This window comes from Frieseomelitta varia, unplaced genomic scaffold, assembly GCF_011392965.1.
Source record: "Frieseomelitta varia isolate USP_RPSP 00005682 unplaced genomic scaffold, Fvar_1.2 scaffold_1022, whole genome shotgun sequence".
Taxonomy (NCBI): domain Eukaryota; kingdom Metazoa; phylum Arthropoda; class Insecta; order Hymenoptera; family Apidae; genus Frieseomelitta; species Frieseomelitta varia.
The window spans coordinates 140,422-162,570 of record NW_025108665.1 but is presented as its reverse complement, the minus strand read 5'-3'; the positions used below and the strand labels follow the sequence as shown (position 1 = coordinate 162,570).

Genomic DNA, 22,149 nt, shown 5'->3' with positions numbered 1-22,149 from the left:
AAAAGAAAATAGTAAACAAAAAAGAAAATAGTAAACAAAAAAGAAAATGTTAATAAAATGGACAATATTATTAAAATATGATTAATCAAATACTTTATTCGATTTTTTTATTTGAGAACAAGCTGAAGAATGAAACGATTTTCGTGTTGACAATGAGTACGATAGGTAGGCTAGTTAGCAGGGTTGAATTAGATCTTTATTTGGAAGATACATAGGTATTCATAGGATAGTTGAACATAACTGTAGATGGAGGTGATTAAACACAAATATACAAAAAAAAAAAAAAAAAAAAAAAAAAAAAAAAAAAATACGATACGGTACTCCTCATCACGTGTTTGGCGGTGTGAGCGTGGCTTTCGTCATTGGCGCATTATTCAAATGCGCTTTTCTTTGTCTCTAGTCAGAAATTGTACATTCGACTTACATGCTAAAGCTCCGCACTATCGCTTTATTTTTTTAAAATAATCATATATATTTTGCGATAAAAAAAATCAGGTAATGTTGCTTTATAAACTTGACATTGCACTGCAATCTCTTTTACTTGGCCAGCTGCGTAGGCGACCGTACAGAATTTTGAAATCACACAGAAAAAACAGAAGAGGGAGCGACGTAATTAGCAGCAATCATGAAACATGTTTCATGAAAAACATTTTTTATGTATTCATGTATTACGTTAATCTTTCATTTTCCAAACTACTAAATCTCGACAACTTTAACTTTCTAAATACTTCACAGATTCATAGACCAAAAAATGGAATATGAAGTCAAGAAGATATATAGCACTAGAAGGCATTGCTCACTGTATTCTCTTTTTTCTGATATCTTAAAAAATTCTCCAGAACGATGCGCCGCAAGACAAAGAGATGGTCGTGCAGTTCATCTATTCATGTAATTACTTCAACGTTATTCGTTAAATACATTCTTGTGTCTTTGCGTGAAATGCTTGTATGAGTTCTCATTTTTTTTTGTATTTTTTTTTATAATAAAATTATTTTTCTAATCTTTGTTGATCAGCTGTTGTTGCCCTGTGAAAACTGCCTTCTGTCACAACACAATAATACTTGCATGGTGGGTTCACGCTTTCAAATTTGGTTGATCTTTTCTTATATCACAATGTTACGTCTGCATAACCCTTTCGTTATTAGATCTTTCTTTTGATAATTGTAGATACCAAATTCAAATGCAAAATTTTTTTATTCAATAGTCCCATTTAGGAAATATCCTAAGCCGCAAAAAAAATGTACCAAAATGTTTTTTTTCAAATCAATTTTTTTTTATCATACTGATTAAATGCAACATTTTTTTAAATGTAAACTTATGTAAATATCAGTACTTTTTCCTTAATGTTATTCTCTTAATATGTATAAATATAATTAATGAATCATTTACAAGAATTATCAAATAACAATCTAAAACATTGAAATTGCTATTTTATGTACTAAAATTCATGTATATAACTTGGCTCATTATTTTTTTCCAGGTACCGGAAGAAAATACTAAGCCAAGTTGTATATACGAATTTTAGTATGTAAAGTTTCAACATACGACTTAGGTTTTTTTCGTAAATAGACAATTGAATTATGATCTTACAGCATTATTTATGTTTCACTGTGCATTATTCTATCGCATTTTTATTACTGCTGCGTATGGGGTTTACCACGGGGTGTATAACCACCACGGTTTCCACCTCTTTGACCACGAAACTGTCCTCGACCACCTCTATCCATACCACGCTCACCTCGTGGACCTCCACCTCTTGATCCACCACCTCTTTTATAACCAGAATTGTAACCACTATTTCCTTCACTATTACCCCACGATCGTTGTTGATAACCATTTTGATAATTACTATCATTACGATAGTACGTCCCTAAATAAATAATTATTATTTAATCAAACGTATTAAATTTTATTGCTCAATAACAGTATGCATATTTTATACCTTGACCTGCACGTCCGTTTTGTTGATAACCGCCCCTACTTCTTCCATTGTACCCATTAGAATTACCTCTTCTTCCACCCCTGCCTCTATATCCACTACGTTGTTGTTGATCACCCCAATTTTGCTGAGATGTTTGTTGTTGTGTTTGTTGTGAATCTTGAGTAGATTGTTGTGATTGATCTGTTTGATTCCAATCGTTAGTTTCAGTCATCTGGCACCAATCCACAGATTCATTAGGTTGTTCTATTTCTGATTCTGGTGCTATTGTTTCATCTTGATTTTCTTCAACTTTTTCCTGAAAAGAAAAAAAAAAAGAGTACCTTAATATTCTGTTTGTAAAATAAATATCATATATTTTACAATAATATTAGTAATATACTTCAGCAGGTTGTTGTTGATTTTCTTGTTGATGTTCAAAATTTTGATTTTGTGCTTGTTGCGTTATTTGTGAAGAAGCTTGTTGTTGCTGTGGCTGTTGTTGAAAATTGGCAGGATGCTGAGGACTATATTGTATATTTGGTTGCTGATGAGAGGGTGGCATTGGGATAGGTGGGGGAGGATTCGGATTGGCAAATCCAGGAATGTGGGACATATCTTGTGGTGGCTGATGTTGATATATAACTTGTTGTGCTACTACCGGTGCATTTGCAAAGTTTTGATTAGTAAATGTTTGTGAAGGAATAGGTGCATTAACAGCAGTAGGAATGTGTGATACTATTGGTGCTTGTGGTGTAACATCTGGCGAATCAAGCTCCGATTCTTGTAAGAAAAAGAAATTTGGTGTGCCTATGACATCATTAATCCTAGGAGCTTGTGGCTGTTGCTGAGTTTGTTGAGATTGCTGTTGCTGTTGTGGCTGTGGCTGTGGCTGTGGTTGTGGAACAAATCCTGTTGCATTTGTATAATAAGATGTCTCAACTGGTGCAGCTGGATGTGGAATGGGTTGTGCAACTACAGGAATAGGGCCAGAAACTGGGGTAGTGCCAGAAACAACAGGGAGAGGTGTAACCTGCACGGGGAAGTTTGGAATTGGAATCATGGACTCAGGTGGAATGTGTCTGTCATTAGTATTATATTCCTCATTGACTTGATCTTGCACAGGAGTTTCAGATATTTGCGTTTCCGCAACTGCTTCTGTAACCTATGAAAAATTTAACAATGTATTCTTGAGTACTATTTCCTGTTTGTTTAATTGTATCTTGTTTAAATCAATTATAAAACTGATAAAAACACAAGCATTTGTCTTACTTCTTCTACTACAGCTTCAGTTTCATGAACTTGATCAAAATAGCCACACTGATTAATGGAGGTAATAATTTCTTTTAATTTATTGTAAGTTGTGCCAGCAATTTCTCTCTGTTTTCCATCAACAATGGCTACATAGTGTTCGGCTACTTTCTGCACTTGTTGGAAAAATGTTGGTTCACCTTCTTCTCTATGATGTTTCATCATAACTTCATTATATAAACTATCCAAGTATTTTAAATCTTGTTCTGACAATTTTACAGCACCATTTTTCCCAGCAAGAAAATCTTCTCTAACAGATTCTGTACCCATGTTCATTAGTGCATCTTGTATAAGAAGAACCTCTTTCACCTGAATTAACAAATATTGAGAACATGAGAATGCTACAAATTATAAGACTATTCTTAATTTACCTTACCTTTGCAATGTCCTGTTGCATTCTCTCAATAGCCTCTTTCCTTGCCAATTTTTTTTGCTGTTTGACTGCATCATGTGCAATTCCAACAATTTGCTTATACAGTTCCTTTGTGATATCCAATGTTTGTAATACTTCGTCATATTTAGCTACTGCTGTTTTTTGATCTGCATTTAGTTCCCTTCCATTTTTCTGCAGATCCCTGTACGATTCTAACTTTCCCTAAACAAAACATATGCTATTAGTTTTAAATAAAGGATATCAATTTATTATATTTTCCAGTAAAATACAACTATATTACAAAACATATATGCGTGTGCGCGCATACATATTATTTGTTTTTCTTAATTTTAAGTGACAAATTTTACGTATTATTCCTTTTCGATTCACCCTCTTATAAAACATTATAATTCTGTTTATAATCTCGTAGTGTTGTATAGTTCTAGTATTATAAACGCGAGCAAACAAAAGATCTCCTACGCGTTGAAAGGAAATCTGTGCATTTAAATTTTGTACATGAATTTTTAATAACATGCTGAATGGAAAATGTCGTTGGACAACCTAATTTACCGGCGCTGAGTCGAAAGCGTGTCACGTAAAGTTTTGTGCACATCTTTAGGAAATACCGCCATGACACGAGGTTCGCGATTGCAAATCTAGGCGTTCAAATGTAGAAGAACGAACTTCACTTCAACTTAGCTTTAATGAGAAAGAGTTCCAATACCAGAACATAATAACAAGGATCAATTCGTCATAATATAATCATTGGATACCTACGAAATTTCGAGCGTGAGCACATGGCGTATCCAATCATGGCGGATTGCACCGTAAAAGCTATCAACTGACAGATAATTTTCTCGCTGTTATTTACATGTGTATTATCCAAATGCTTACCTTACGTTTTTCGAGATTCCGTATTTTATGCTCGATAACAATAATTGCTTGGCGTATAGGTTCTACGGTCTCCGTAGAAGCCTGTTTTTCTAGTTTAGGGTTGGCAGAAGGCATCCTTCACGGGCAACAAACGCGAACTGGAATAGTAACAGAGCGGCAGGGAGCAGGAGGAGGGAGAGAAGCGATCATAAGAAGCGCATGCGCATTTTGATTTTGTACCTAACCTCTACGTCAGTATTGTAACAATTTCTTCTAGAACCCTTTGTATCGGGATTATTTGAATCGTCGGATACCATATACTTTTATGTCATTAATATTGTTATTTCATCAAAATGAAAAAGAATTTACTAGACTTCCCATTCCAAAATTCCATTTATACAGGCAGATGTTTCATAATTACAATGCACAAACTAAATTTATAAACAGTTAACTAAATTCATCTTTTCGTACGTTTTCAAAACGTTACAAATTTTGGGTAAAATAAAAATGAAAATTTATAACATCATGTATTCATTGAGTTCACTTTAAATAACAATAGAGACAGACAAGTTAACAGCACGCTGTTTTGTAAAATTTTTCATTTTATTGAAAAAGGATTAATAAAAACATAAATTATTCAAGTAATGTTTCACTATTCTTTTAATCATATCTTCTTTTTTAAATCATAGTAACAGAAATACTGTAATCTCATGATTAAGAAACTATGTTTTGAGTTTTATCATGATTTAAGAACTAAGAAGTTTACAATTGGAAAAAAATAAACATACACTTCTTTGTTTAAAAAAAGAATACAATATAACAATATTAACTTCTACACTGTTGGTAATGACGTTTTTTAGCTAGTGTTATGTATATATATATATATTAGTTTATAATTTTTTGTTACTTCTGTAAAACTAATTTACAATATTTTTTCAATTAAATCAAATAAGATGTTATCAATTAAAATATCTTGTACAGTAGCCAAGTATATGTATATATATAACACTAGCTTGTTTATCAATATGAAATATTGCATGGCACATTTGCTAAAAAGAAAATATTTTGTAACTGCATACATTTCTTTATTGTTATTGCGTTGACGACCAAATGCCCGCATTTTTTTAGCTTTCAAGTTAATAGTTTTCTCCAATAATTTATGATACAACTCGGTAACCCGACGATAATCGCTAATACAATAACTTCAATTTATTATAGCATACGAAAGATGTCTAAAATTCTATAGCTTTATCATAGCAGTCACCATCTCCCTCTTTGTTCTTACCATCATATTTTTATAATTTACAAATATAATTTGATATATCGTCTTTAAAAAATACATCGCGCCACACACGCATATCACCACTCTCATTTTTAGAGAATATTTTTTTTCATTTTCTTAACAAAGCTAAAAACAGATTGGAAACTTAGAATCTTAAGATTTAAACAATAATAATAATAGTCGCTATAATAAAAATGAGACAATAATTATTTTAACATAATAATAATATAATTTAGAATATAACAATTAATATACAGAAAGTTATTACTTTAAATTATTCTTAATTTTCTATCACTTATTCATAAACGTTTGTAGAAGCGTCCTTAATGACAAAATTATACTTATATTTTAAAATTTTTAATAATATTCTAACGAAATAAAATTTGTTGCAAGAATTCTATTATTAATTACTTAACAAAATAAAAATCTATTTTAGTTACAAGATTTTAAGAAATGCATTGTAGATTTAGACGCTTCTAAATGATGAAAGAAACAAATTTTGATTGAAATTTATATGCTCTTTATTAACAATTTATTTACCTTTCATTAATTATTGTGTAAGATTTGAAAAGGAAGATATGATATAAATTCTGATTATAGAATAAGTAGTAAAAAATGTAATTTTGATCATTAGATCAGAGACTTTAAATCACTGATATTACCAGAATTTCTATGAAAATAGATACATTTTTTTTTATGCAACATCATTCATTCGTGTTTCATACATAATATGCGCATGTTGCTAAAGTCACAAGATTATTCACAAAAATAAATAATCTAAAGTGATGTTAATATTTTGTTTCATACTTTATAAAATGAGAATGGAATCACTTTTTAAAAGTTTTCAAGGTGGAAGAACTTAGAATTTGCTACTGAATTATTAAGCCGTTACAATGGAAGATATAATACACGTAGTTTATAAAATTTGCATGTCAACATATAATGAACCAGAAGTGCATAGGACGTATTTCTAATCTTATTGAAAGTATTTTTATATACAAATGTTCTACAAAGTATTTAATGTTTTCTAATAAGAAAACGCATACTTTCAAAATATTGCATTCGCCATGAAATGTTTTATTAAAAGAATGTTAACTCGGAACACTTCTGAACATTTTTAATATGTAAATTTTATAGTTGCACGAATTGTTTATATACAAATTAACATGCATATAAATATCGTTTATATTTGTTAAATCATTATAAAAGAATAGATGTATGCTACTTTATAAAGAAAATGCACAATGAATTTAGAAGTTACAATTAGAGGAACAAACAGGTATAACAGTTTTCTGCACTTCGCAGTAAATAGACCTTCAAGGATAAAGAGAGTGTGATGTATGTAAATATATTACAGAAGGTCATGAGGTGTTTTATATGCCTTAACGCTTTATATTTTAAAATCATTTGTCTTTCGTCTTTCTTTTTCAGATCTTAACGTATCAGACCTCGATATTATACAAAATTATCACGATACAAATGCTAGAACTAAATGTCTATGCACACAAACATTCGTAAATCTCTATTATCATGCTATTACAATGGCAAAGTTTGGGCTCACTTCTAATTTTTACGCGAGGATGAATATTTTACATATGCCTGATATTTATATATAAATCACCTTTTTACTTACCTCACCGTTCACTACTTATCACTATAACTACAATTTCTTGATTACACATTATTATTTAACTTCACCCTTTGTCACAACGTATTGTATTAACTCAATTTAAATTTAGCATCCTCAAAATACAATATTTAATTGTTTGGTCTCAAGACTGGTATTAACATCATATCCATTAAATCAATATACCACTAAATGTTTGATGATCTTTACGTACTCTATGAAACAGAACCAATTTCGATTAATATAGCACCACTAAGATGGTATACTGCTCATCTGCACGTCGCAAGACACTGTTTCAGAACTCTCCTCGATTTTATGTGTAGGCACCTGTGAATCCGAAATATTAGCAATCATTTCAGTTGGCTGTGTTATTGAAACATTTTCATTCACTTCCTCTGCACTATTTGCCGTAGAAGATAATGTTGATGATTTTGAACTAGATTTCATTTTTGCTTGATGTTCTAAATTATCTATTTCTGCCCAGATTGTTCTAACTTCTTTAAATAACTGAAAAAATTCATATTTTTTAAATTATTGTAATTAATTTTTTGGATTTTTAAATCATTAAAATTTTTCAAAAAGCATTTATTACTTGATTTAACCATGTTTCATCTGCTAATAATTCGTTCAATATTATTGTGGTATCTTTATGAGGATCTGCTACTCTCTTATCTGCTACTCTTCTTGCACATTCCAAGAACATCAAATACTTTTGATGTGCCACTTTATTGTATAGGGCTATTTTTGCTTGACATACTCGACATAATAAAAAATCCTAAAAGTTGAACGATCGATGAATTACTGCAATGAGCTAAAAAATTATTTAAGTACCTTTTCTTGAGGTATCCTTGGATCAGGAGGAGAACCTTCCAATGTAGTTGCATTATATGGTTGACCATATAATAGAACTCTGGCGTGAATTTTAGGCTGCTGACAACCAGCACATGACTTTCCTTTATATTCCATAAATGGTAAATCTTTCAGAACGTTAAGACATGGCCAGGTTGATATTGCATTTATAACATTTGACCGCCATTTCGTTGTAGACAGAAGCCGTTGTTTTCTTTCTTCTGTTACTTCATCAACAGTCTTAACGTTCGATAAGAAATAATCATCTGTAATAAAAACTATAGATGTAAAACTGTACATAACAAAACTATTTTAATATTGAATAGAAATTATACCTTGTTCTTGAAATATTTCTGTAAGAAAATTAGAATCTAAAGCTTGCGAAATCAATGTTTGAATATACACTTCAAAATTATCTTGATATTTTTCAGTATCTTTCATAGATTTGTCAATACATTCGCTAAAAAAAAAATACCATATGATAATTTTTTTGATTATGTGAATCATTTCAAATATTAATGAAATAAAACTTACTTATCATCAATAATCATTTCATCTCTTAGAAACTCTACTATAGTTTCTGTTTTGCTTTGTTGCCAAAACTTTACTGGAACTTGTTGATATATATGTCGATTTTGCGGTGCCCAACCCGAGTACTAAAACATACGTACGTATACATTAAAACAGAAAAAAAGCAAATTTTCTCCAAAAGTTTATTATGCATTACCGTAGATATGTTTCTATATAAAGTCTTGCCATTAGATTTAAATGGCTCATATTTTTGCAGTAATGTTTTGCCATCTATTCTCCAAAGTGGAGGATATTCTTCATCTAAATCTGTCTTGATTACAACAAATTCTCCCGACTGAAAAATATATTATTAACACATTTTATTAAAATTCACTGATATTATTTTATAAAATCATATAAGAAATTACCACATCATCTAATTCATCCTCGGAATGCTGCATGCAATATAAAAGTAAATTACAAATACAATTTATAGTATATATAAATTATAGTAATATATATATATATATATATTATATTTATATACGATATTTTTTATTTCTTATATAAAAATAAATAAATTAAAGATGTAAGTAAGGAAATGAACAAAAAATGTAAATAACAATTACACAGTAATTCCTATAGATTTACAATTTCTTTTTTTCAAAATTATAATTTTCTATTCAGATGGAGTAGAATATTTATAATCTATGTATTATTTTGTATATATGAATTGAAATTAGTAATAAACTTATTACATACCTTAAATGGTGAGATATCAATATCTTCATCACTGATAGATGCCAAAAGTTTTTCATCTATCTTACAAGATAGCTTTCCAGTAACATTAGAAGTTTTTGATGGTGTTTCGTGTTTTTTCCTACTTGATTTCTTTGAAATAACAAAATCAGGAGAGTATTCATCTTCTTCCAAAACTTTTCTACTTTTTTTAGTAATGACAGGTCTCCCACGTTTTTTCTTTTTCTCTTCTTCATCTCCAACCAATTTTACAGCTGGTGTCCAAGCAGGATCAGAATCAGAATCTCCCTGTTCTTCATCATTATCAAAATAATCTATACCCTGTTGTCGATCCAAAAATTGTTTTACCGAGGTCTTCTCTTTTGCTTTTCTTCTAGACGTTTCACGCCTCGGAGGTAAAAGTAAAGGATCTACTATAAAAATATATACATATATATTATTTTTATATTGTATAATAATATAATAATAATGATACATTAATTATATTAAATATATTATATATACATATATAATCCAAAAGAAATATGTATATTACCTTCTTCATGTTTTTTAGAAGCTTTACTAGATGTACTGATAGTTGCCTCTGCTGCAGCAGCTGCTGCTGCAGCTCTTCTTTTTCTATCTGTTGGTCCTCCAGGCTTAATTGGTCTCCCTTTCTTAGATTTACCTTCCGATTTCATAGTTGTTACTTCTGTTATATTGGAAGTATTCATATTTGTTACTTTCTTATCTGACTTTTTAGGAGGAAATAGAAAATCGTCATCGCTAGTAAAGCCATCATCGCTTGAATCAAAATTTTGTTTCTTTCGCTCTTTAGGTAACGGAAAATATCGTGGATCGTTAGTATAATCAATTACTGGTGTTTCTTTAGGTGGAGGTGGTTTCTCTAACTGTGTTTTCACTGCTTCTCCATTTGTCGAATTTTCTATCGACTTATTAGGTTCTATAGGAATATAAGGCTTTGACCTACTCCAAGTTGCTTTTCTACCACCACGTATTGCAGGCGGAGGTGAAGGTTCTCTTTCACCTTGTAAAAATTTCAAATAACTTGTCATAAATCCTGAATTAGGGTCTTTATTTGATCGTTTAAAATCTTTATTTAAAATGTTCACATTTTGTACTGGTTGCTGATTTTGTTGTAAAAAACCTAGCTCTTCTTCGATGTTAGGAACAATTACTTTAGGTTGATCATCTCTGATATCTTGATTAAAATTAGCATTTTGGTTTGCTGCATTTTCAGCAAAACCAATAGGAGTAATCTCAACAGAAGATTGAAATTCGTGTGAATGATGATGGCTTGGTGGAATATGAAAAGCAGGGAAATATGGAATAGGAGGCGGGGCATGATGATGGGACACCATCAGCGATTGATGTTGATGCGCTGGAGTGCCAACAAAATTATTTGAATGATGTAAAGTTGATTGTGAACTGAAAGCACCCGACGCACCAGGAAACATTTTAGCAGGGGGTGGAGGTAAATTCCATCTTTCAAAGTCAAAATAACCATTCTGTTGTTGTTGATTTGTATTATGATGTGCAGGTGGTGGTATCCTACTTAAGTATTCTGTCATTGTTGTTGTTCCAGTCATTTCATTTAAAGAATTATGTCCAACTTTTTCTAAATTTCTTCTTTTTTTGTTTGTCGTATCTACTTTCCGTCGTTCTTCCACTTGTTTTTGTTGTTCTGTTGGAGTAACAGACACAGTAGTTTGTTGCTGTTGTACTTGACAAGAACCTTGTAACGTCTGCAAATTCTTTACTATACTCATGGGATCTCCTCTACAGCTACTTAAATCTTGTAGAGTCACTTGATTGGAATCAAAATATGATTGTTGTCTATCAGAAACATTTACGACTCGTTGTACTTGTTGAACTGGCAATGTTTGAGGGTTTACTTCGGAATTTCCTCCAGTATATAGAGTAACGGAAAATTTTCTATTATTGTTTGGTTGCCGATTATCATTTTCCCAGCAAACTTGTTTCTGGGTTTGTGAAAAATCTTGTTGCTGTCTATCATAATTTTTACTGTCACTGTAATTGGTTTTATTTTCAGCAGTACCTAAGGCCCTTGTAATAACAGATGAATAAACAACCTGACCTTGCGACGCAGGTCGTGGTACAGTAACATCTAATGGTGATGGTGGTGTGACTTGTTGTTGAACACTTCCTTTGTATGATGGTCCACTTGCACATTGATTTCCACTTTCTGTATGTTGTTGTAAAGGTGAAGGAGAAGAGATGGTAGCCATTGGACTATTATACATAGGATAAGCAGGGCTTGGAACATGTCCTAATGGACTTGCTTGTGAATGTGCTTGCAATGGACTTGGTCTTCTTGGCACAACAACGCTACAGTCAGGTCCATTTTGTGTTGCATTGTTAGAAGAATAAGTAGAATCAGTAGAAGTTGCAGATTTTGCTCTTCCTGAATGATGATATTCAGACTCAGTAGTAGATCCTGTTATATAATGTCTGTATGATGTCTGTTGTTGTTGTTGCTGCTGCTGCTGTTGTTGAGTTAAAACATGAAATTGCTGTTGTTGCTGTTGTGATTGTTGAGAATGAGTCTGTAAATTACTGTTTGATTGAGTTCTTTGATTATTATTATTAAGTTTTCCACTGGTGTTTGTACAATTTGTGTTATTTCCAGCAGTATAGTTCAAACCACGTGAATCCATAATAGAAAAGCTGATAGGAGATGATTGAGTATTATCATGAGAGGTTTGTTCGTTTCGTCTATGTTCACTACTGTGTGTACTTAATTCTGGATATATTTTTGTCTGTGCTTTAGTTTGAATATTTTGTTGAGATGAAGAAGTTGCTTTATTTGGAGGTGAAGCAAAATTTCGTGTAGACTGTTTATCTTGTACTTGCGAAGACACAGATCTGACAGATGTATTTAAAAATATAGTTGTTGCAATTGACCTAGAAGGTGGTTGAGGAATCCTGTACTCTTTATTGGTTGTATTATTTGTAGTTGAAACAATGCAGGATTGTTGATGTTGAAGGATAGGTTGTACTTTCCCATTTGAAGTTTGACTTCCATTGCCAGTAGAATAATTATTTGCTAATGTTTCAGAATTAAATGTAGTAGGTACTGATTGAAAAAAATTTTGATTGTTGTTTGTTTGTGATGTAGAAACTACAGATTTCACACTTACTGCTGGTGATTGAGGCCTTACATTTACTGTTTTCTTATTATCTGGAAAATTGGATGATTTAAACTCTGCAGCAGAAACAGAAGATGTAGACAATTGAGAATTTAGATTGTTTATAGTTTGTGTTGTAGCAAACTGAGAATTGAACGTATTTTCATAAACACCACTAGGTTTCGTGGTAGATGGTCCTGGAGATGAAGGAACAACACTTTCATGAGGCAAAATACCAAATGGACTAGGTAATTGTGCGTTGTTCTGATGAGTCCAAGCCAATGTAGATGTTGTAGGTGATGTTGCTGCACCCTGATGTTCAAAAAATGTTGGTTGATGTGCTGAACTATAATTTTCTCTTAACACAGGAATATCAGATTCTGTTGTAGTATTTTGTTTCGTTACTGACACTTGTGCTTGAGCAAGAGCTTGTCTATGTTGAGTAACATAATGTGCTTGTTTTGGATTAGTATGATGAAATAAAGGTGTGAAGACATCATATCCCACAGGGGGTGGAGACAAAAATCCCCCTGGGTTAAATGGAGAAGGCTGTCCCGCCAGAGTTGCAGTTGTATGAGCTGCTTGTAAAAGTAATTGTGACGTTGTTGTTGAAGGAACAGCTTGAGTAGCAGTTGCTGCTAAGTGATGAGGTACAAAATCACTGTTTGTGCTTGAATTTGCTTGAAACGTACTGGTAGCATTACTTGCAGCGAGACGATTATACGATGCATACCATGGACGAACGGGATCCATTACCCAAGCTTGGCACAAGAGTGCCTAGCCTGCTTGATCCACGTATAGCAGGCTTTTGTATGTACAAATGTTATACATAAAGCTTTCGATATTCATAACACAACTTTCTGTCAAAACTTTTGTACATCCATTTCTTGTAAATAGATAGAAAAAGCCACCAAAAATTTTTTCACTGTATATATGGTTTATAAACCTTCATCCAATAATTAAGATTGACAATATGATATAATATAAGTTCCTCCATCTTTTTCTGAAAAAAAAAATATATAATTTTTAAACACAACCTGATGAAATATAATACAATAAATATTATATAGCATAAATTACAAACATTTTGCATATATTCATATTATATAATTTTGAACATTTAATTTTTTTGGATTACAATACTAATATGATAATACATTATAATTAGCAATAAGCTTTTGTAATTGATACAATTGGATTTTGTGAAAAGAAGAATGAAGTTTACAAAAATATTATTAATGCGATAAAGATTTTGCGAGAAATACTTTTAAAAGCAGTTAATATATACAATCATATAGTACACTATTTTACTGTCAAATGATACATCACAACAATGGACATGTAGTCAAATTTTTCATTACAATGTCCACTTTTGCGATCAAGAATAAATGCATAAGTTTGCCCGTTAAAACCGAGATGATACACAATGATATTTTTAATAAAAAGAAAAGAAAAGAAAAGAAAAATACTCACTTTTTAAAATTCTTATTGCACAGCACAATGTATGTTACCAAGGATAACAAGAGAATCAGACATGAAGTTTAATATATTGCACGAGCTTCACCGTATAGAAATCATAGGAATAGCGGTATAGAAAGAAACTAACAAAAAATGTGCGCCGCTTTTGAAGAACCAGAGAGAACTCAATGTAGCGTCTTTTCATATCCTATTGTACTAAAGTCCTTAAATGTTTTATACATATGCAGCCGCATTCCATTTGTGATAACAAAATCGCCACATTCTTTGCCGAAGGCAAATGCTGAAAACAACGGCTTTACCTTCAATAACAAACAGTCATATGTCTTGGCTATTAATTACATTTGCCGGTGTGCAAGATATAATGTCTTGCCGAATAACACAATAAATATGGCTACACAAACTTGGCCAATGCACGACACACGATCGGCTGGCACTATGATTGCGCTCACATGATTCAACCATTCGAGGAAAAGTGTACATTCCGGATGCACCCTAGACTTAGTACTCGCATATGCACCGCGGCCAGTTAACTTTACATGGGCTTATTTATCGTGGGGAATTGAACAATATTACCCCGCAGTGCCCATTACAGGCTGCCATTTTGAACGGAATCAACAATAAACTGCGCCATCTATCGACCGCGGATTAGAGAGAAAAATCAACAGGCGGGACTTTTCAAGAGAGCCAGAATATATTTCTAGTTGATCTATGCTTTGTCTGGTAATCTGCTTACTTACAAGCAATTTAATTTCTCATGAGCAATTCTCAATTTTTTTAAAAGCAATTTAAAATCTTATAAGCTTTAAATAGTTTAAATCTTACAATTTTTCACTTTCTGACACTGGCACAGAGACTTGTTGACATTTTTCTTTTACCCCATTATGTACCAAAATAAGATTTTAAAAAGTTTAAAAGAAAAAAAACATCTCTGTCGATAAATAATTTATCGCAAAATAATTTTAGCTTGATTTCAATGGCAAAAGCAACTTGTGGCTTAACAGATGACGTTATTGACCAAATGCTAATATTCATAATAATAACATTTATTGTAATGATAATGTAAGAATATATTTACAATCGGTATTATAATAGTGTTCGTAACATAACTTTCGAGTATGATCTCAAAAACTTTTTTTTTACTGATTGAATCAGATATCACTCACATTAGTAACTGCCAAATTATTGCTACTATTGAGAAAGTGAGTAGGCAGTTTACGAAATCTCATGTTGCGAGAATTGCTTTATCCAATAATGTAAAAAAAAAAAGAAAAAAAAATAGGATTTAACAATTAAGACACTTAGTTGAGTATATTGCAGATATCGTAAAAAGTATACTGGTGCCACTGTGTGCATTAATTTGCCAGTTTCTGAATAAAAAAAAAAAGATTTGTTTTGTCAGGCATTGTGTAAAACAATATCTGTCTTTTAGAATTATAACGTATTAAGGGAAACGATCAATGTTTTAAATTCTTCAACGTGAATAGAAAATATTTGCAATTTAAAAAACGAACATTCAAAACGATGAAACTGATCTCTTAATAAACTTTAATAATACAGTGGCGATATCACAGCTACTTTGATATCGTACAATAGACGTTTCTCTTAACATTCATCTACGTAGTTATATTTTATAAATTTTAGACATTCCATACGCGATCATAGTTTTTTTTTTCGAAAATTTATAAATATTAACTTTACTCTACATGTAATATTTTTTTTCTTTTTAGTGAGTTTAAAATCTTGAAATTTTTTTTCTTCTCACAATAGATTTAGTTTCATCACGATATCAACGATTGATTAATATAATATGTGCAACATGATGTATAATAATCTATGAAAGAAAAAGAAGAAAATAAATAAAAACTGTATACTACAATATGAAAATATTAATGAAGTGAAATATCTTTTACAAATAAATTTAAAGTAACGTATTTATGAAAATTCTGGAACAATAAACACGATTATGTGAGAATAAATATGTGGCAGCACAGGATGCATGACACGATTCAGCTTTGGTTTTTTTGTGAAATACACCCATATTAATTCCTAATTACGGTAACATTATAAAATGCAATATAGGATGATCAATATTGCTCTGCTTTATTCACATTGTTTTTAATTGTACGACAAATTATTCAATGGCTACCTCATTTGCATTTTACGTTGTTGCCAAACTGCGAATTTTCTATATGCTGTATTTAATAATTGATTTAAATGACTTGTCAAATGTTGACTAACAGCAGAAAAATCTCGTTGAACACGATCCTACAAAAGTAAACATTTGAAGGGTAAAAAAATAATATAAGTCAATAAGTGTACAAAATTTGTAGAATTTTGTAAGACTTACTTCAAAAGGTTTAAGTTTGGCAGAATGAAATCTATGTAACGCCTCGTGCATTCTAATAGCTTTTTCTTCAAGCTGTGGAGTTGTAGGTGGGAAACTTCTCCAAAAATGCCTTAAAAGTTCACATGTACACACATATACATTACGTAGTTCTTTTTCTAAATCCTTTGGTATTAATTCTGTAATTGACGTGAATAACATATTATACATTTTAATTAAATTAATTTACAGCTAATGGTATACACTTACGTCCAAGACTTTCCTCTCTGAAACCTTTCATTAAAGAGCCACCTGGAGTTAATTCTCCTAGAGCCGAAACTGCTGCAGCCGGACTAACTAATGATGTTGCTAATTGTCTTGGTATACTATTTCCCGTTAGCCAACCACTTGCTTCTTTTTTTAATTGATTTAATGTTATAAGGAGTTCTTCAGATGTTGGTTCCGTATTACTATATCCTGGCACTGGACCATGTAAGTACCTGTCTACATGATTCAAATTTAACGGCGCACTACTATTTGAATTTGTATCATAAGTGGCATCGAGATCATCATAAATTAATTTTTCTTGTATTCTAAGCTGAAAATAAAGGACACGCATATTGTTATTGGATGCAATGTATATATATATAAATGCAATCTGCCTTATATATTACAAATTTACCTTTTTAATCTTTGGTCGTTCATCTAACTGATTAGACAATGTTGCAGTTTTACTCGCTGATGGCGTTGATCCATTTAATTGTGGTTGAATGGACTGTGTAGATTGCTTGACAGTACTAGCTTTTAAAACCATGATACTGTGCTGATTAAATCTCTTAATCATACTTTGATGTACAATATTTCCCGAAATTTTATCAGATTTAGTGGGTCCATTCCCATAATTTTCATCTAGGGTTTGATCTTCAAAAGAAGTTATATCCACCAATGGATCATCAATACCCGACTGAATATCTTTCTTAAGTTCTTGATCATCTATTTTGGCACATTCGGTAAAAAGATCCTTGGTCCCTGCATTGATACGATCTCGATGAAAATAATGTGACTGAAAGAACTTTGTCCAAAAATCTGACTCTGACATTTTATGAGGCACATTCTCTTGATGTTTTCTTTTTACCGCTGGATAAGTTTTAAATATACATTCTATAATATCAACAGTTAAATTATACTTCAAACCATTACAACCATCGGTTTGTGGTTTTATATCAGCCTACAAATAATATATTGAATTATTAATTAATTTTTTTCTGATCATTTAATTTATATTTCAACAATAAAAAAATTCTTACCAAAAAAGCACTATTTACTCCTATTTCTTGTCTTTGACTTTTCTTAGCTTGGGTATATTCTGCGGCGTGCTGTGACCAAAATTCTTCAGATGAAATAACTTGGGTGATAACCAAATCTCTGTATAACTGAAGCAGCACAGGATTTTCTTGAAGCATTCTGTTAAATAATACTACATTTTAATGTATGATTGATATAAAAGGGTCAATATGATATAAAGTATCTTACCTATTTTTTTCTTCCAATTCTTTATTTACTTTTCTTTTAAATTTTGGTAATAATTGTTGAAGTAATTCTTTTACATCATCACGATCTTTAATTTGTGCCTCTTGCCCATTTCTGTTTACAAAATGAAATATAGATGATGAACCATCGTGCAGTACAACTTGCAACTGTATTTTTGATTTTCCTTCTGGTGATATCTTTTGTACTACAAAGAAAAGTATAGTGTAACATATTAATTTTTAGAATACCTAACATTAATAAATATAATGTTTTATTTTAATAATTTTTTAACTTTATAGCTCTTTTAAATGAAAATCAAACTGTAAATATGCATTTAATACAATTTAACATAAAAAAAATAGATATAAGCAATTAAATTACTATTGTATTGAAAGTAAAAAAAATGCAATAAATTTATAGCAAAGTGAGTTTTCTTTAATAATCTTTTTATTGAATATTTTGATCATTACACGAATGTTCTTACACTTAATGTCAGCATATTTATGACTGACTGATACAGTGTCTCTGTTATCAAGCATCCAGGCTATTCTTTCATTCATGACATATAAAGTACCATCTCCCTTTTTATAACGAACTTGTCCTACTTGCATTAGAACATCTTCCGATGATGTAGTCATGATGGATGTAATATATAGTATAATTCTTCTAAAAATGATAAATATAATCCTAAAAAGTATATTTAAAAATAAGTATATTTCATATGTAACACTGTCAGAATAAATATATTTTGATACTCTTAAGTATTCCATACAAATGAACACACTTGAAAATCTTGTTCTATATTTAAGATAATTTTATTTCTATAGGTTTTCATTTCGATGGAACCTTTGACCAGCAGTGTCATAAAACATAGATTTTCTTTTACAAAATGTTCAATTTTTAACAAATATTATTTATTTAAGGGACCCAATTTAAAGGGCCCGTTGCTACCACAAGCAATCAATAACACATACACTGTAAGAAATTATAATACGTAAATTGTATAAAAATACAGAAAGAAACAACCATGTATGATGCATGATTATTCAAAAAAAAAAAAAAAAATTTAATCTAAATGTTGTCGCGACAAATGAAAACATGTATTTGTGAAAGAATTATTTTTTCGAGGAACCGAGAGATTTATCAATGGTTACAACAGTAGAACTTCACGTTGGTAAACAATTAGAAGCGTTGAATTTTCAACTATAATTTCATCTGTCTTTTGTAAATTCCCGTGTGAAACAACGTATCTGAAATGCGAAATGTGAAAATTTTATAATAAAACGTATCAATATATAGGAATTACGATTTATTTGTCGCTGCACGTCCTTGAATAGCACATTATTAACGTGTTGACTTAAGTGAAAAAAAAATTCTTGCCAATAGTATCCTCTCTGACGATGTAAAATTGTGCGTAATCGATTACGCTTTTACAAAAAAACAACGAGAACCTTGAGAATCTCGTAGCAGCTAATGCTAATTCTAAAACGTGAACTAAACACTGATGCGATATTACCCCAGGACTCACTTTTTGGCTCATTAATTATGGTTAACGACACGAAAATGTATTTTTGTATAATTCAAGGCACAGAACACGTGTTTTTCAACCATTGGCATAGGAAATCTAACTACAATAAGTCCATTTACCGGTGTTAGAGTGCGAAAAACCGTGGAACAATGCAGAAGCCCGTTGGGCGGCACGGCCATGTGCAGAAACACACATCAGTGGACGCATCGCGAAGCAAAGACGGCTGCAAACGAACCGTCGGTACGAACAGCACCATCGACCTGCTAAGACTACCACACTCTGTTGTTCGACTAAACATCTGTAACGCTTCCTGTTCTTAAAACTTTTCTCCTGTTTCCTTTTTACTTGGGCAAACATTTTCCATCCCTAACTATATGATATATTCATTCATTCGAATTCAAAATAATTAACGCGAGCCCAAACATTGAGCAATGATATTTTCTTTTACGAAAGTTGTGAATTTGACTCGAATAGCGTGAGTTATATCTGCAGAGCGTAACGTAAGCATGCGTGCTTACATGAGGGCGCTGAAAAATACCAGATTTTAATAATTGTAAAACAGGTCCGATAATGTGTTTGTAAATACGCGTGGCATATAAATCAGAAGTGGATAAATCGATTAAAATGGATGAATTGGTATTGAACGTTTGTTAAAATATCAGATGAGAAGATAACGTTCCGCGTGTTATATAGAAAAAATACAGGCAAGAAAGATAAAGCCCTCTATTCTAATTTCGTACAATTGTGTAAAATGTAAATAACAGCGTGGTGATTGGTCGCTTCTCATTCACGTGATTTGTAAATATAAAATTGTGCGTACGTATATAAGTAGAATCTGAATTATAATACGCTGTATAATTTGGAACATTATTTATAGTTTATTAATAAAGCGTAATTTTATATATTTATTTCAAATACATTAATTTTTGCTTTTATGTACAATGTGCTAATAAAGATTACAAATATGACTTAATAAACAATGTTACAAGCATATATTAAATGTATTGTTCAATGATGCAATAATTTATATTAATCTTATATCTTATAATTCACAGTAACTATTTTTATGATACAAATTAATCAATTAGCAAATGCGTAAAATATCAATGGAATGATAACACAATATTACATATGTACATAAAATATTAAAAAGTGTTAGGGATATTTGACAAAATATTTTTGGCTAATATACACGTATAATATACACGCGCGCGCGCGCGCGCATATATATATATATCCTGTTATGATCATTGATTTTACAAATATACACAAATTTGGAATTTATAACATTTACCACTAAATACATTCTATATTTTTTACGATAATGACAATTACTCAGGAAGGTATAAATATTTTATTATACTTTTCTCATAATTGAAAATATGTCCTATATAAGCACATTAACATAGTTGTTGATAAGTGACCTTAAAACACTTTCTACTAAAATGATATTGTCTACCCAACAGAATTTAAATATGTTATACAAAAACAGGAAAAGCAAAAAATATGTTTTGGATCAGGATGTGCCCGTGACACTTCAAAAAAGAATATGAGCCCATTTATGAGATATTATACATTAGAAGATCATCCAAATGTAGCACCCAATTCGTACGACGTTTTGAAATCATTTAAATCAATTATAACTAAGGTATAATCAATTGTTTAAGATATACAATGCTGATTAATAATTTGGAGACTCAAAATATTTTAAAGCAAGTACAATATCTGTTGTACTGCACTTTATTTTAGCCTTGTCCTCATAGCATCAGTAAAAAAGGTTACAGTGGCATTGCCAGATTTGCTAGAAAAAAGGAACTCAGAGATCATTACCAATCACCATTACATTACAATGTTTCCACGTTTCCTAAGATAATACACAAATCAAAGTATCCATTTGATTCGAACAGTAAAAGACAAACATTTATTAGCAATACAATTCCAGGGTATGATAATAGTATAATTGGAATGGTTATAAGAATTATTTATCGCGTGTGCATAGAATAATATTTAATACACATCCAGTCCAGGAATGTATATTAGCATTAAAAGAAAGGAACCTATGTTAGAACATAGTTTTGGCGGTAGAGTGAAAATGAAACTTGGAGTGAATCTTAAATGTTGTAGTCGCAACACAGATATTTGCAAAATATGCGGGAAGAAACCAATTGGCGATTATTGGCATTTACAAAACGAAATATTTTTATGTAGATCGTGCATGAGTAAAAAATATGAAAAAGAAACAAGTTCCAATAGAAGAAAATTAGAAAAATTCCAGGTAAAATTTTATTTCAAATATGTACATAAATGAGCATAAACTTCATACTTATTCATATTTATTTTAGAAAATACGGGACTGTTCAATTATGCATCAACATGACACTACAACTGCAAAAATATGGTTGATGCATCCTAAAGGAGCTGTACAATGGATACGCAAGGAAACTTATCTTTCTACTTACTTCAATGAATAAATTAATTTATGCTACATACTTTATAAGATAAAATTTGTTGTTTTAAAAATCTAGCAAAACAAGTAAAATTTAATTTTAATATATATATTATGGATAAATATGAACAATTTTTTTTATTAAAGAAAATTTTTATATTTACTTCATATATTTTAGAATTAATAATTTTT

General features: G+C 30.9%; 4 protein-coding genes across 17 annotated transcripts; 1 reads left to right on the top strand and 3 right to left on the bottom strand.

Moving 5' to 3' along the window:
• Window positions 1-76: 76 nt before the first annotated feature.
• On the bottom strand, window positions 77-4,653 carry LOC122526791 (caprin homolog). Its single transcript, XM_043650326.1, has 6 exons — window positions 4,497-4,653; window positions 3,606-3,824; window positions 3,191-3,538; window positions 2,322-3,083; window positions 1,943-2,237; window positions 77-1,870 (listed from the first exon to the last, which is right to left on the bottom strand). Exons 1-6 carry the CDS (start codon window positions 4,608-4,610, stop codon window positions 1,635-1,637), a joined length of 1,974 nt encoding a protein of 657 aa, XP_043506261.1. The 5' UTR covers window positions 4,611-4,653; the 3' UTR covers window positions 77-1,634.
• A 458-nt stretch (window positions 4,654-5,111) lies between these two features.
• Window positions 5,112-14,778, bottom strand: LOC122539192. Of its 6 annotated transcripts, none has more exons than XM_043673918.1 (10): window positions 14,125-14,778; window positions 10,038-13,654; window positions 9,506-9,912; window positions 9,172-9,198; window positions 8,961-9,098; window positions 8,768-8,889; window positions 8,569-8,693; window positions 8,216-8,499; window positions 7,977-8,159; window positions 5,112-7,891 (listed from the first exon to the last, which is right to left on the bottom strand). In XM_043673918.1, exons 2-10 carry the CDS (start codon window positions 13,402-13,404, stop codon window positions 7,637-7,639), a joined length of 4,908 nt encoding a protein of 1,635 aa, XP_043529853.1. In that variant the 5' UTR covers window positions 13,405-13,654; window positions 14,125-14,778; the 3' UTR covers window positions 5,112-7,636. The 6 variants fall into 6 exon arrangements, with proteins under 6 accessions (XP_043529853.1, XP_043529844.1, XP_043529835.1 ...); XM_043673909.1 differs by having other exon boundaries at window positions 9,506-9,915; window positions 14,121-14,777; XM_043673900.1 differs by having other exon boundaries at window positions 9,506-9,915; window positions 14,125-14,777.
• Window positions 14,779-16,238: 1,460 nt separating this feature from the next.
• Window positions 16,239-19,819, bottom strand: LOC122526940 (general transcription factor IIH subunit 1). 8 transcript variants are annotated; one of them, XM_043650663.1, is made up of 9 exons: window positions 19,290-19,818; window positions 18,756-18,958; window positions 18,468-18,670; window positions 17,987-18,188; window positions 17,761-17,917; window positions 17,136-17,681; window positions 16,724-17,051; window positions 16,478-16,653; window positions 16,239-16,395 (listed from the first exon to the last, which is right to left on the bottom strand). In XM_043650663.1, the coding sequence occupies exons 3-9, from the start codon at window positions 18,619-18,621 to the stop codon at window positions 16,273-16,275; spliced, it is 1,686 nt and encodes a 561-aa protein (XP_043506598.1). In that variant the 5' UTR covers window positions 18,622-18,670; window positions 18,756-18,958; window positions 19,290-19,818; the 3' UTR covers window positions 16,239-16,272. The 8 variants fall into 8 exon arrangements, with proteins under 8 accessions (XP_043506598.1, XP_043506607.1, XP_043506618.1 ...); XM_043650672.1 differs by having other exon boundaries at window positions 18,768-18,958; XM_043650683.1 differs by having other exon boundaries at window positions 18,768-18,958; window positions 19,512-19,818.
• Window positions 19,820-20,762: 943 nt separating this feature from the next.
• LOC122526992 lies at window positions 20,763-22,077 on the top strand. Of its 2 annotated transcripts, none has more exons than XM_043650745.1 (5): window positions 20,763-20,854; window positions 20,978-21,154; window positions 21,259-21,454; window positions 21,534-21,786; window positions 21,854-22,077. In XM_043650745.1, the coding sequence occupies exons 1-5, from the start codon at window positions 20,836-20,838 to the stop codon at window positions 21,980-21,982; spliced, it is 774 nt and encodes a 257-aa protein (XP_043506680.1). In that variant the 5' UTR covers window positions 20,763-20,835; the 3' UTR covers window positions 21,983-22,077. The 2 variants fall into 2 exon arrangements, with proteins under 2 accessions (XP_043506680.1, XP_043506672.1); XM_043650737.1 differs by having other exon boundaries at window positions 20,978-21,159; window positions 21,261-21,454; window positions 21,854-22,075.
• The last annotated feature ends 72 nt before the right edge of the window (window positions 22,078-22,149 follow it).

Coding starts and splice junctions, on each gene's coding strand:
- LOC122526791 (XM_043650326.1), bottom strand. CDS start 4,610: ATGCCTTCTGCCAACCCTAAACTAGAAAAACAGGCTTCTACGGAGACC. Junction 3,084..3,190: donor CTGAAGCTGTAGTAGAAGAA/GTAAGACAAATG, acceptor AATTTTTCATAG/GTTACAGAAGCAGTTGCGGA. Junction 1,871..1,942: donor AAACGGACGTGCAGGTCAAG/GTATAAAATATG, acceptor TTATTTATTTAG/GGACGTACTATCGTAATGAT.
- LOC122539192 (XM_043673909.1), bottom strand. CDS start 13,404: ATGGATCCCGTTCGTCCATGGTATGCATCGTATAATCGTCTCGCTGCA. Junction 9,099..9,171: donor AGGATGAATTAGATGATGTG/GTAATTTCTTAT, acceptor TATATTTTTCAG/TCGGGAGAATTTGTTGTAAT. Junction 8,500..8,568: donor AGAAATATTTCAAGAACAAG/GTATAATTTCTA, acceptor TTTTTATTACAG/ATGATTATTTCTTATCGAAC.
- LOC122526940 (XM_043650695.1), bottom strand. CDS start 18,621: ATGACTACATCATCGGAAGATGTTCTAATGCAAGTAGGACAAGTTCGT. Junction 17,052..17,135: donor AACGACCAAAGATTAAAAAG/GTAAATTTGTAA, acceptor CTTTATTTTCAG/CTTAGAATACAAGAAAAATT. Junction 16,396..16,477: donor CCAAACTTAAACCTTTTGAA/GTAAGTCTTACA, acceptor TTACTTTTGTAG/GATCGTGTTCAACGAGATTT.
- LOC122526992 (XM_043650737.1), top strand. Junction 21,160..21,260: donor TTAAATCAATTATAACTAAG/GTATAATCAATT, acceptor ACTTTATTTTAG/CCTTGTCCTCATAGCATCAG. Junction 21,787..21,853: donor GAAAATTAGAAAAATTCCAG/GTAAAATTTTAT, acceptor TATTTATTTTAG/AAAATACGGGACTGTTCAAT.